Below are 12505 nucleotides of genomic sequence, written 5' to 3'. Positions count from 1 at the left end.
CTTTGTGTAACCTCTTGTACTGCTCACTTTACTCTTAAGGTAAGTCTGGCTGCTCAGCCACTGCTACCACATTACTGTGTAGTACAAGCTTGTACCAAAGGTGAAATTGTACTTAAACTTTAAGTCTTAATTGTGTGTAGTGTTCCCAAAGGGTACTGCATGCGATTCTGCCTAACAATCACACATAGTAACGAACCACGAATTACTCTTAGACAAGTGTATATGATAAATATCTATACTTTCATTGTCAGCCAGACTAATAGACACAAGTACACTTTAGCTATATCGAACAGTTACCTCACAAAATCCTTTTACTAGATAACATGTATACATTACGTTTCCTAATGCGACACAGTAGTTAAACACAACCACAACCTGTAAAGAGAGGGTTGAGTTAACACATTTAGAGCGTTCAGAAATTCTTCAGAGTCGTTCCCTAATTTTCGAGGCCAGTCCTAAGAAGAGGGAAGCCTTGAGCTCAACAATACAGTTGTGTGTAAAAATGCACGATCGTGCAAGCAGCACAAAAAGCTGGTCTTCTTGGGAGGGCTGTAGCAAGTCATGAAGGGGCTTGAGGTGATAAAGAATTGGTTCCCACTATTTGAGCAGGGTCTGCCCTTGGCGGCAGAACAGTTCTCAAAAGGTCAGAATTGCTAAGGCAGGCAGGCTAACGCAGCCAAGATCGAATACCTTAAATGGATACTCGTGCGTAAAAATGATCGGTTGTGCCTGGGGGCCATCAGTAAGTGATGCAAGTACTCACTGACCCTCGGCATAGTCCGGATCAAACTTTGCCACTTTAGTCGAGGTCGCTAGTAGGTTACAGTCTTGCAGTTTCGCAGCGATATGGCTCTCAGCGGCTGTGGGGGACAATGATCGTCTGACGGGACAGTTGCCTGTTCTCAGCTTCCAAAGGAGGTATGAAGAAAGTTCCAGCACAGCAGGCTTCAGGGCACAGGAGAGCAGAACAGCAAGGGACCTATAGTAACAGTCACCCATAGGCAGAGACACAGGAATCACAGATGCGGGCAGCGTTAGACACACTCCTTATTCAGGACCCAGAGGAGGTAGGCCTGTGAAATTTGGCAGGCCTGGCCATAGTCTTGAACCAAACACAGTAATTTATTTATTTTATTTAATGCAATGTGATTCAGTAAAAAGAAGTAAAACACTTATAAAAAGTAACTGCTGCAAGTAACTGCTGCCAACAGTTTGTCCGAGGCACACTCGTACAATCACCCAAAAATCCTTTGAGGGCGTCTAGGGCCATAAAACAAAAAGGACCTCAGCACACGGTACTGGAAGGTACATTGTGCACTGTTAAAAAGTTACCAAGAAATGGCAACACAGTCAAATACTCAGCGAAACAGTTTTCCAGTACTGACAGTCTGAAGGACGTTTCAGTTTCCCCATAACAAGTGAGCAAAAGCCCAGCGGAGTACAGCTGAAGGCTGGGCTCCACTGGTAAAAGTTCAGGATAGGATAGCCAAACAAAAGCAAAGCGTTTGGGGGGGGGTCCATAAATGGAGGGAACATTGCACATGAATGAAATCTTTGCTAACAGTGAAGAGGGATGGGGAGGGCCCTGTTGGTCTTTGGTGTCCTGGAAGGGGTGAATGTGGCACTGGTCAACTCATGCAGGCCGAACGTGGACAATGATCATGCCTTTAATTGGGTGATGGTTCAGCTGACTGGGTGTCAGAATGCCACCATAGTGTGGAGTGGGAATCTGAACACAGTGATGGACCCCCTGCTGGACAGATCGGGAGGTGACCAGGGCTCGGTGTCTAAACTGAGTCTACAGGAGGCATACAATCTTGTGGATGGTTGGCGGAGGCCGTACAGGGATACGCACAATTACACCTCCCATTCCTGGGTTCACAGGATCAACTATGTGTATCTATATTTTGCTGTCCCACGTTGGGGAATTTAATTTACGTGGGTTGATAACTGGATCCTCCCCCTGGACCTTGTCGGACCATTCACCTGTGATCCTCGTGTGCTTGTTGAGTGGGGGAGGAAAGGGGACCCACTCAATGTTTTAAGGCTGAAGCGCTGCAGGGTTCAGTGTTTTGCCAGGAACTGCAGGACGAGATCTACTTTAAACACAAGGGTTCTGCCTCCTTGCAAGGTGTACTCTGGAGTGTTTTAAGTCCTACGTTAGAGGGGTGTGCATGGCCAAGGAAAATGGGATCCTCTGACAAATCAGGGGAGACCTTGCAGCAGGTAAGGTGCAGTTAAAGCCGCTGGAGGGCGAATATGTATCCACGGCGGATCCAAAGACCCTGGCAGAGTTTACGGAGGGAGCTTGATGGGTTTAGCGCAACGCCAACCGGGAGATCAAATTTCTGGGCCGGGGCCATCAGCTATGTCAGTATGTGGAGGGGCAGAAGCACGGGGCATTGTTGGCTCAGCTGCTGGCAGCCGATAAGACTTCTGCAGGTGTAGGGCATTAGGGATCCCAGGGAAGCCCCCTACATGTGGAGGAAGATATTGCGGCAGAATTTTGCACTTTCTATAGGCAAGTGTATGGGTCCAGGCACTCACAGGACCCAGAGAGCCTATATCGTTAATTAGAGGAGGTGGAACTGTACTCTGAAAACCGAACTCTGCTTGGCTCTTAACAAAGACGGTTGTGGCAGTGATTAATGGGGTCCCAATATCTAGGTCTGCAGGGCCAGACAGCCTGTCAGTGAATTTTATAAGGCATATGCCCCTGTCCTGTTGCGTGTGTTCGCAGAGTTGCTTGCCTCGTGGATGTCTGCCCCCCCCTCGCTACGTGAGGTGAATATCATCCTTCTACATAAGATGCGCAGTCCTCGGCCAGCTTAACAGCTAATCTCTTTAATCAACGTGGACAAGACCTTCGCTAAGGTGCTTGCTAATCAGTTGCTCCCTCTGATGCCCAACCTTGTGCTGGTGGATCAGGCAGAGTGCGTCCCCGGGAGTAACATGACATACGGGTTGCACTGGTTTTTTTGGGTCTTGGCGGCACTTTAATTTTGAGTCGCAGCTGCTGCAGTTTTTTTAGATGACGAAACGGCATTCGACTTTCAAATCGCCATACTTATTCACAGTCCTCCAAAAACTCAGACTTAACACTCACTTTATTGCTTTGGTGTTTCTTTTGTACGTCGTGGGGCGCGCAAGGTCTGAAAGCTTTGATATGGTAAGGGGGACGAGGCAGGGCTGTCCGCTCTCCCCTCTCCTCTAACGATAGGGCCACTGACTGATTCTGACAGAGGCAAATTCAGCAGGGGTTGAGGCTGGGGCCGCATAGGCCGATCTCCTTGCCTGCGGATGACGTGGCCCTGTTCATTGGCGACTCAGTGTGCAACCTGGGCCCAGTGATGCATGACGTGCTAAAGTTTGGAGAGTTCTCGGGTTTGGGGATGAACCAAAGAAAATCGGTTGCCTTCCTTCTTAAAGCAGGATGAGAGTACTTCAGGCTGAGTTTGGCCTCAAGTGGGAGTCTTCTGGGCTCCGGTACCTGGCGGTGGATGTGTGATGCAGCCACAAGGAGTTGTTTCGGGATAATTATGGGCGGACGGTTGCGTCTCTCCAGGAGGCAATGGCGAGACGGCGGAAACTTCCGCTTACACTGCTGGGCCGAATCTCAATTGTAAAAATGATTGTGCTCCCCAAACTCCTATGTCTTTTCCACAATGTCCCTCTGTTTCTCTCGGGGGGGGGGGGGGGGGGGGGGGGGGGGCTTTTTATTGCGATTACAAGAGCTCATTCTTGATTTGCTGTGGGCGGGGAAGCTAGGTTACCAGACATTTGGTCGAAAAAAATTGGTCGACCAGACAAATGGTCGAACCAATTTGGTCGAAAACCAAATGGTCGAATTTTTTTTTTTTTAACCCTTTTTTTTTTTGGGGGGGGGTCCCCCCCTAACCCCCTTTTTTTCTCTAAAAAACCCTTTTTTTACAAAACGAAAACCCGAAAAATAAATATATAAATAAAAAAAAAAATTCGACCATTTGGTTTTCGACCAAATTGCGTCGACCAAATTGCAGTCGACCAGTTTTCAGTCGACCAAATGACTGGACACCGCGTATACCATGCTGACACAACCGTTTGGACAGGGGGTATGGCACTGCTGGATTTGGAAAGTTATTAGGCGGCAGAGGCGCATTTCCTTGTGCATCGGTATGCCACCCACTTCATTCAGCCTCATGTGCAGATGTAGAGGGCTCTTGCTGCCCTGGACCAGTTGCGTTCCATGGGCTTCGAGGGTATCACCTGGCTCCCTGAATGTCATTAAGATTACTTGTGCCATCTGGAAAAAGGTTGCAGGAAAGATGGACGCCTGTACATTATATACACCCCTCCTTCCTGTATGATGTGGCAGGGCTTGCTGTAACGGGAGAATGAGCCTATCCACTGTGGGTGGAAAAGATGGGCATTATCACCTTTGGGGATTTTTTCATTGATGAATTTCGTTCTCTACAGCAGGCAAGGGATAGAAGGGGGACACAGCTTTGGATATTTTCCTATACTCCCGGGTGCGCAATGGGCTCAAAGCACTATTACCCATCATTCCCAGACAAGTTCCCACATGGGAGCTATTACAGGGTGTGATTCGGTCTCGGGAGAGGCCCGCCTGGTTTTGTGAATATACAGCAGTTTCCGGCCGGATATACCATGGGAGGGGGAGGCGCCAAGGCAGCGGGGACAATGTGATCTTTGCTGGGGTATAGCAGATGAGGTTTGGACGTATGTGCTACATCAACCCCAAAGGGGTGTCATTACATTCTAAATTCAAACTAATACACTTTAAAATGTCCTACATCAGGTCTATCATACCCCGGCCAGGCTACACAGGCATTTTCCTTCTACTCGACTCCGGTGTTAGATACAGGGTCGCTCCAGCCGGGTTTCTTCGTTTGGCCTGGGAGTGCAAGCAGGTTTCCCGCTTTTGGGTGGGGGTTTTGGGGAAAGTCTTTGATTATTAGGGAACAATTGGAGCCGGATCCTGTTATTGCGCTCCTGGGATGCACAAGGTCCCTGCCGCGGGTGATGAGATGGCTGGCGGGGCTGCAATTGGTGGTGGCTCGCAGAAGGGTGGCCATGGCCTGAGGGAAGGGTCATCCTCCCAGTGTGCAGGGGTGTCTGCAGGATGTGGCATACTGTCATGACACGGAGACTGCATTTAGTTGAACTTTGCCGCTTCCTACCAGGCCTCCAGAGGTGTGGGCTCCGTATGTACAATATCTGATCACAGCGGTTGAATAAGAATGAAGTATGCAATTGTGGGCAAATTCTATGTAAAATGCTTTGCCGATATACACTATTATATTCAGGGTGGTTCTCGGGTTAGAGCCGACTCCTTGTGCGTTCATGTTGTTGATGCAAAAAGTATTACAAAAAAATTGTTAATACCTATGTGTGTATGTCTGGGTGTGTTGGTGAGGAGTAGGAATTCGGTCTTGAGGGATTGAGCTTCAAGTAGGCACTGGACATCCAAGTCTGGATCATCGAGAGGCAGGTTTTGAGCCTGTGGATGTCCTTGAAGTCGATTTGGAGGTATAGTTGTGTGTAGTCAGCAAATTGGTGGAAGTTGTGTGGGTGTGTGGCTAAGAGGGCTCCCAGCAGCTCCATGTATAGATTAAGATCACCGGGCAGAGGCTGGAACCTGTGTTACTCCACAGGTGACTGGTAGCATTGGCGATCTAAAAGAGTCCATCTGAACAAACTGCTGGAGATTGGCTAGACTTGAACCAGTGTAGGACAAGGCCACTGATCCCTGTGCGCCGATCTAGGGTGTCCGTGAGCGCCTGGTGTTATACTATGTCAAAAGTTTCCAAGATGTTGAGTTGAATCAGGAGGCAGGGGTGGCCGTCGTAAGGGATGTTGAGGGTGTCGTTGACCACCTGTATAGTTGCTGTCTCTGTGCTGTATCCAAGTCTGAACTTGGATAGGTAGGTTTGGAGGAGCGCCAGTTCGGATGCGGTCCTGGGGCGGCACCTGGTTTTGATGATGGTTTCCTGATGACTCTTGCTGAGGTCGAGTTCTTGCATGTATCGAGGTGCTGGCTGTTTCGGTTTTCAAGTGAATTGTTTCAGAGGCTTGTGTCTGTCAATGGAGGCTGAGAGGGTGGAGTGCTTTCAGTAGAGAGTTGCAGTTCGGTTAGGGGTGTTGGGTCCATGTGAGGTGGAGGTTGGTGAGGTCTTCCGTGAGGACTTCCACCAGGAAGTTCTTGAAGGATCTGAATGTTTGTCTGATGGTTTTCTTTTGGGAGTGCTTGACGATGAAAGGCATGGCCATGAGGTCAGACCAGTCGAGCAGGAGAGGAGAGCTGAAGTGGAGGGAAGGTAGTGCAGTGATGATTAGGTCGAGGCTGTTACCTTTCTCGAGCATTGGGTCTTTCCTATGCTGTGAGGCAGAGGTTGTTGAGAAGTGTTAGGCAAGTTTGTATGTAGTAACCCTGTGGGAGACTACACCAGCCTTGTCCTCTTGGCAATAGGTAATCCAACCGTTGGTATACGTCTGTACTACACAAGTTGGTAGTGACTTACACTCTAGGTTTCTTGATTAAATATTTATTAACTTAACCATAAGTTTTAAAATAAGCCTTCAGAATGGAGCAATTGGCAACAATAAAAAAAAAACTTTTAAAAGTACACTCCTTCAGTTCAATAAAGTAGATACCCTTTTTGGATGGCATACAGATTTTCCTACATCCTGAGTCGACTTCAATATCTACGACACTGGACATTCATATAGCACTTTTCACACTAATGGTAATACTGAAGTTGTGGCAAAAAGGAAAAGGTTAGGGAAGGAAACAATGGTTAAGTTTCTCAAACAGGTAAGCACTTTTTAACCCCCCAATGCAATGTAGATGAACCCTTTCCCGGCTATACAAGTAAGGCAATGTTTGACATTTTGGAGGGGTAATTTATGACTCTTTGGAGGGATAGTTAAAACACAAAGTCAGAGGTTAGGAGTCTTCAGGGAGCCAGGACAGCCACTGTCACTTCAGCAAAGTCTAGGGGAGCTGAGGCACTTCTTGAAGGTTGGTAAAAGTCTTGCACAATGTTAAAAGAGTGTTGAAAAAGAAATCACTGTTGGGCCACAAGCTGGGAAGCTTGTGAAGGGCAAAGCTGCAAGCAACTATGCAAGGGGCAGCCAATGCAAGTCTCAACTGAGAACAGGCAAGCTACACATGTAAGAGGTAAGTACCCCTTAGTTTACAGTACCTTATGTCTGAAGAAATGGTTCCAGCTGGCTTCTGTTCCTGTTGTAGTTCCTGAAGATCCTGTTGTTCCTGGGCCTTGGGGACAAGAAGGAGGATGCCTGGGGACACCTGTACTACGATTCGAAGGTCGGCGTTCAGATCAGCGGCACTTCGCGCTTTCAGCTTCTCGCGAATAGCAGCAGCAATGGAAGTACAGCCAGCAGAGAGGATTTCCAACCTAGTTTGTCTTGGGGTCAATTAGTCCCACCAACCCAAGGGGAGAAGTCATCCTTTGCAGGGCTTCTCTACTCGGGGCAAATTCGGAGCTTCAGCACTGTAGCAGGGCTTCGCTATGCAAACCAACTGTCCAGGAGTTGCAGCAAGATTCTCTTCCAAGTTCTTCTTTGGATTCCTTCGTCCAGTGGTCGACTGCCTTCCTTGCAAAAACATTGCCTTTTATGCAAGTATCTCCCATTCATTCGCAGCCTAGCTGTCACTCGCACAGCACGGTGGCTGTCCTCCAAGGTCAGCCAGCCAATCACCTTTGGGCGCATTCCTGTAACAGACTAAGCACAGCAAGTTTCGGGTACCTCTCGCTTCCTGCCCGGCCAGACACGCTGGAGCCAGATTCTCGTCTTTTGCAAGGTCCAGAACTCTGATGAGGGGATTTTTGTACTCTATTCACGTCTCTGGAGGTCCAGCAGGATGCCCACAAAGTTTCAACAAGAGTCGGAATTTGGAAGAGTGTGCACCGCACAATGGGTAGGGGTCCCTGTGTATTGGAGTATTGCAGCCCCGCAAGGTCGCTGCACAATGTGGGATGGCTCAAAATGCAGATCTTCTTGAGTGGTTCTCACTGGGCTCTGCGTCAGGGTCGTCATTTCTGGAGTCCACAGGTCGATACGAAGGAAGGGTAACAGCAGGCTCCGGTTACAAAGCAGGCTCTCTGGTCGCTGGAAATCATCTCAGCTGCGGTTTCTTCATCATCCATTTCGGTTTGGTTCCAGTGGCCGACTACCACTTCAGCTTCCAGGATTGGACTTTTATGCAGGAAACCAGCCAATCAAACAGCCATGCAACATTCAAACTTGGAGAGGGGGGGGTTAAGGGAGTTGGCAGTCCTTTCAGGACAGCCAGTCGCACAGTTTGAAATGCATTCTCGCAGTCAGGCTGGAAGGCAAAAGGGTGTGATGTTTTGGACTCCTCCCTCGCTTCCTGCCTTCACAAACACACTGGAGCCTGGGCGGGGAATCCACAGGATTACTGCCGAAGATAAAATTCACACACAGGATTTTCCCGCCCTTGATGTCAGGAGAAGGAACAAGAAAGGAGAAGGAACACTAAAATGGCGAAAAAAGAAGACAAGGGACATTTTGGTAAAACATGCCTTTACAGGGGCTGTCGAAACAGCCAGCAGTAAAGATGCACTGAATTAATAAAAAGGTTCACTGCCACCAGCCATTAAAGACAATTATGTGCTTGTAACATAAATGTTACAGTTAAAGGGAGATGCATTGTATCTCCCCAGCACTCCACACAAGGTGGGGTGTGCTGGTTTCACCTAATAAAACGTAAAAGGGATCCAAAGATCCTTTTCTACCCTTGGAAACTGTAGTTTCCACAAGGTTAGCCAGAGAAAGTAAAAGAGGAGCCACCTAGGGCAACCCAGCAACAATAGGCAGTATGTGCCAAAAGTTGTCAAAGAGACTACAAATACAAAGACACTATGGAGAGTCTTAAAAATAAAACCTGTGTGGAAAAAAAGTTCCCACACACTGAGGTAAAAAGAAAAAGAATCCACCAGTAAAGTAAAAAAGTTCTGGGGTTGACACAGGTCAGGAAGATGCATTATTGCTATGAAATCTTAACCTAACAAATATGTTAAGAGGACAATGCCTTTAACAGTAGGACACACATTTGCCTTAATTAAAAAAAGGCTCCCAGGGGAATGAGGCTTCGTTATGATTGAGCGTACTCTGTATTATGTAGAGAATGTACAACGCTTACTGGAAGAAAATGTAGCGAAACCTGTTTTGAAGATCCCTTACTGATGTTGCAAACTTACAATTTGCAATTTACATCAAGTCAGCAACTAATACACTCATAAGACAAAGGCAGTTGTCCTTACCAAAGGCAATGATGTCCGCTTGTTGCTCATGAACAATAAATCAAGGCCTTCAACATTTTTCCTTCTTCCTCGCCTTCTCTTCACGGGAGGCTCTCCGTCTATAAAACAACCATTTAGCAGATGCCGTGTAGGGGTGCGTGCCGACAGACCTGCTTGTAACAGCTCCATTTGAGTTTTAAAGGCATCAGAGACGGGCGTGGAGACATTAGGCAAGATGTACTTGGGTGTAACAGTTGCAAAATTTGAGGTAGAACTTGTTGCCTCTCTTGGATCCTTGGATATATCTTGATCTTGGTCTTGTCCATTTTCAGCGACCACCTGAGATTCTCGCAACTGGGCCACCATTTCCATAAGATTCCTCCGCTTTGCAGCTCTTTCCGCTTCAATCTCAATCTTTCTTCTTCTCCTCCTGCGCTGCCTTGGAACTTGTAAACTGAGTGTGTTATCCTAGAACAAAGGATAGTCTGTCAGTTTGAACATGTTACCACAGGTTTACTACTACATAACATTTGTTTAAACAGACATCTCTTGTATGCATTTTACTTTGCTCTGGAGTCCTCTAATCAGAAATAAATGGATTCAGCATGTTAAATCTGAAGTAAATGTTTAACAGTGCCCCAAAGAGGGCTACAGACTGATTGCAGGGGAAGTAATCGCTATAACAATCCAAGTTTTTTGAGTTCTCCAAGCTTTAGGTCGCATTGCCAAAGTCTGATCATAAATAGGCAGTCCTTTAGGCGATTATATGATTAATCAAGGCCATAGGTGGAAAATTGATGAAGTATGGTAAGCATAACGCTGGTATCCACCATTACTATCAGACTATGGACTGTGGGGAGGGAATAGGTCTAATCTTAATCTCTTACTTCACTTTTCTTTCTTCTCTCTTTCTGCTTTAGTATCTTTATGAAATTGTGTATATACTGTTTTTATGCTGTTTATTTGCTTTTTTCTGTATATAAATGCTGTTTTATTGTGAAAAGCCATGATTTGGCTAAGATACAAGTAAATAAAAAAAATAGAATGAAACAGATCCTAAAATATGATTATTCGTTCCCCATCATGACAAGAGCTGCTGCATATAGGAAGTGAAGGTACTGACTTAACCATGGTTCATCATGTCTGTATCCCTCTCATTTCTTTAATGATCTATATATTTAAATCTATATAGATAAATATATTAATTTTCCACTGTTCTTTGAACTCACCCACCTCCACATTCAGGTATAGCTTGCTACTGTATGGCAGAATACATGTCAAAACAGATTCAAAAAGGCAAAGTGCACCCACTTCAACAACAGCTACCATTTTAACTAACAGAATGAGACGGTTCTACGCGGTCACCTTCACCTTCCAGTATCGCAAACATTCAGAAGATACTACTTTCCACCCACACTTCTCTTCACACATGGCACGGCTGGGCTGTTTCAGTGTCAATGAACAGTTAATTACCGGCTCAACGTTTGTCTCTAAAGAGCGAACCACTCTAAAGAGCGAAACACTGTAGAACGAATGCCTCCTCACAAGCTAAAACTGAACGTAGGTGTTGTAATTATGATACTACGCAATCTTATGCCATCATGGGGACTCTGCAAAGGAACACGGTTGGCAATTACGCACTACAAAGGTACATCGAGGCCCGTGTGATTGATGGAACTTAGATACTGTTTTTATACCACGCATGTCTTTTTCCATCCAATACATTTAGCCTCTTCAATGGCCATTAATATGTCGAAGGGACCTACGCCCAGTTCCTGGAAGTGATTGGTGGTAATTCCGATATTTTAAGAAGAGGGAGAGAAGTGACCCTATGAATTACTGACCGATATTGATCTTGAAGATATGCTAGAAGGGCATACGTTCCGCGGGGGACAGCTGGTAGAATTTATTTGGCTTATAGCGGTTTTGAGTGATCCTCTGTGAAGGCTACCATCTGTTGATTTTTCTGGAGTATTACAAACATCCAAATGCCTTTGTGCAAGGTTCAATCATCCAAATATCCCACGGGGCAACACGACCAAGGGAGTTCCTACTTCTGGTGAATGTCTACTGGAATACTGTAAACATTTCAATAAACAACTTTAGATCAGTCACCTCCTTGATTGACGATTTCATGATAAACTATCAGAATTTTTCCGTCATCATATGCAGAGACTATAATTACTCGTGGGTAGACTCACGTGGACACATTCAAGAGTTAAATGACAAGCTTAAAGTCGGACGTGGGAAGAGATGGCTCAACGAATTAAATAGGAATTGTGTAATGCTGAACGGACAAACACACGGTGACATACCGGCACGTCCAACTTGGCATAGAAACGATTCTTACAAGACACTGGATTACATATGGGCCTCCCATGAAAATTTTCCAAAAAAGTATATCCTGGAGATTCTCAAAATGCGAAACAGCGACCACGACGCTGTGAATCTACATTGGACTGTAAAGATTGCAACTAGAAAAAACTTTTATAACGGATCACTTGATAAATCAAGGCTTAAATCGACTTAGAAAAAGAACTGCAGAGATCACAGAGTTCACTGCGACATTGGGCAATGGCACTATAAATGGTGAGAGTACAGTTGAGTATACTCCCCTATTAGCCCAATTTAAAACATCTAGAAGCAAATTTTGTGGCGACCATCAAACACAAATACCCCTTCCGTAAAAGAATAAATGACATGAAAAAAAAGTTAAAGGACAATCTTATGTCGCTTAAGCGGGCCTGTCTGCCAGTTTCGTTTTTAGAAAAGAAAAGGATACTATAACAGCGGTATCGATATCGACATTGGCTGCTATCTTTTAAGTATTGTCGTGAACAGGAGCAAGCAGAAGTTATGCTACGACTGATCTGCTCTCGCAAGAGTCGTGAAACCTGGGCCATCACAAATGCTGGCATCGAGAATGCAAATGGCCAATATGACAGTTGGCGTTAGCGAAAATGCTTGAGTAAATTATTTCACGACGGTCTATAAAGAGACATCTACATATGATTGGGAGCATACCAAGACATCGGCTCCTCCGTGCCCTGGGACATTAGATATAACAGGTCGGTTATAGAAGAGTCAACCACCAATCTTAAAAACTCTGGAGCAGCTGGTCCCGACAGACTTCCGAATCTGGCTCTGAAGAAGATCAAAACCTTGTGGGCCTTCTTTATTGAAACCTATTTGAGAAAATAGCCGATACAAGGAAA

The 12505-nt window shown here is 46.0% G+C and overlaps 1 protein-coding gene across 2 annotated transcripts in view; it reads right to left on the bottom strand.

The window, feature by feature from the left end:
* The window catches only part of CHD7 (chromodomain helicase DNA binding protein 7), a 1412705-nt gene that overhangs the window by 115140 nt on the left and 1285060 nt on the right, over positions 1-12505 (bottom strand). For both annotated transcript variants that reach the window (XM_069621097.1, XM_069621098.1), the window contains exon 34: positions 9312-9758. In XM_069621097.1, the coding sequence (XP_069477198.1) occupies positions 9312-9758 (447 nt within the window). The remainder of the gene's footprint in view (positions 1-9311; positions 9759-12505) is intronic.

This window comes from Ambystoma mexicanum, chromosome 5q (assembly GCF_040938575.1).
Source record: "Ambystoma mexicanum isolate Mex_15411 chromosome 5q, UKY_AmexF1_1, whole genome shotgun sequence".
NCBI lineage: Eukaryota > Metazoa > Chordata > Amphibia > Caudata > Ambystomatidae > Ambystoma > Ambystoma mexicanum.
The sequence above is the reverse complement of the archived record's forward strand: the minus strand, read 5'-3'. Positions and strand labels throughout refer to the sequence as shown.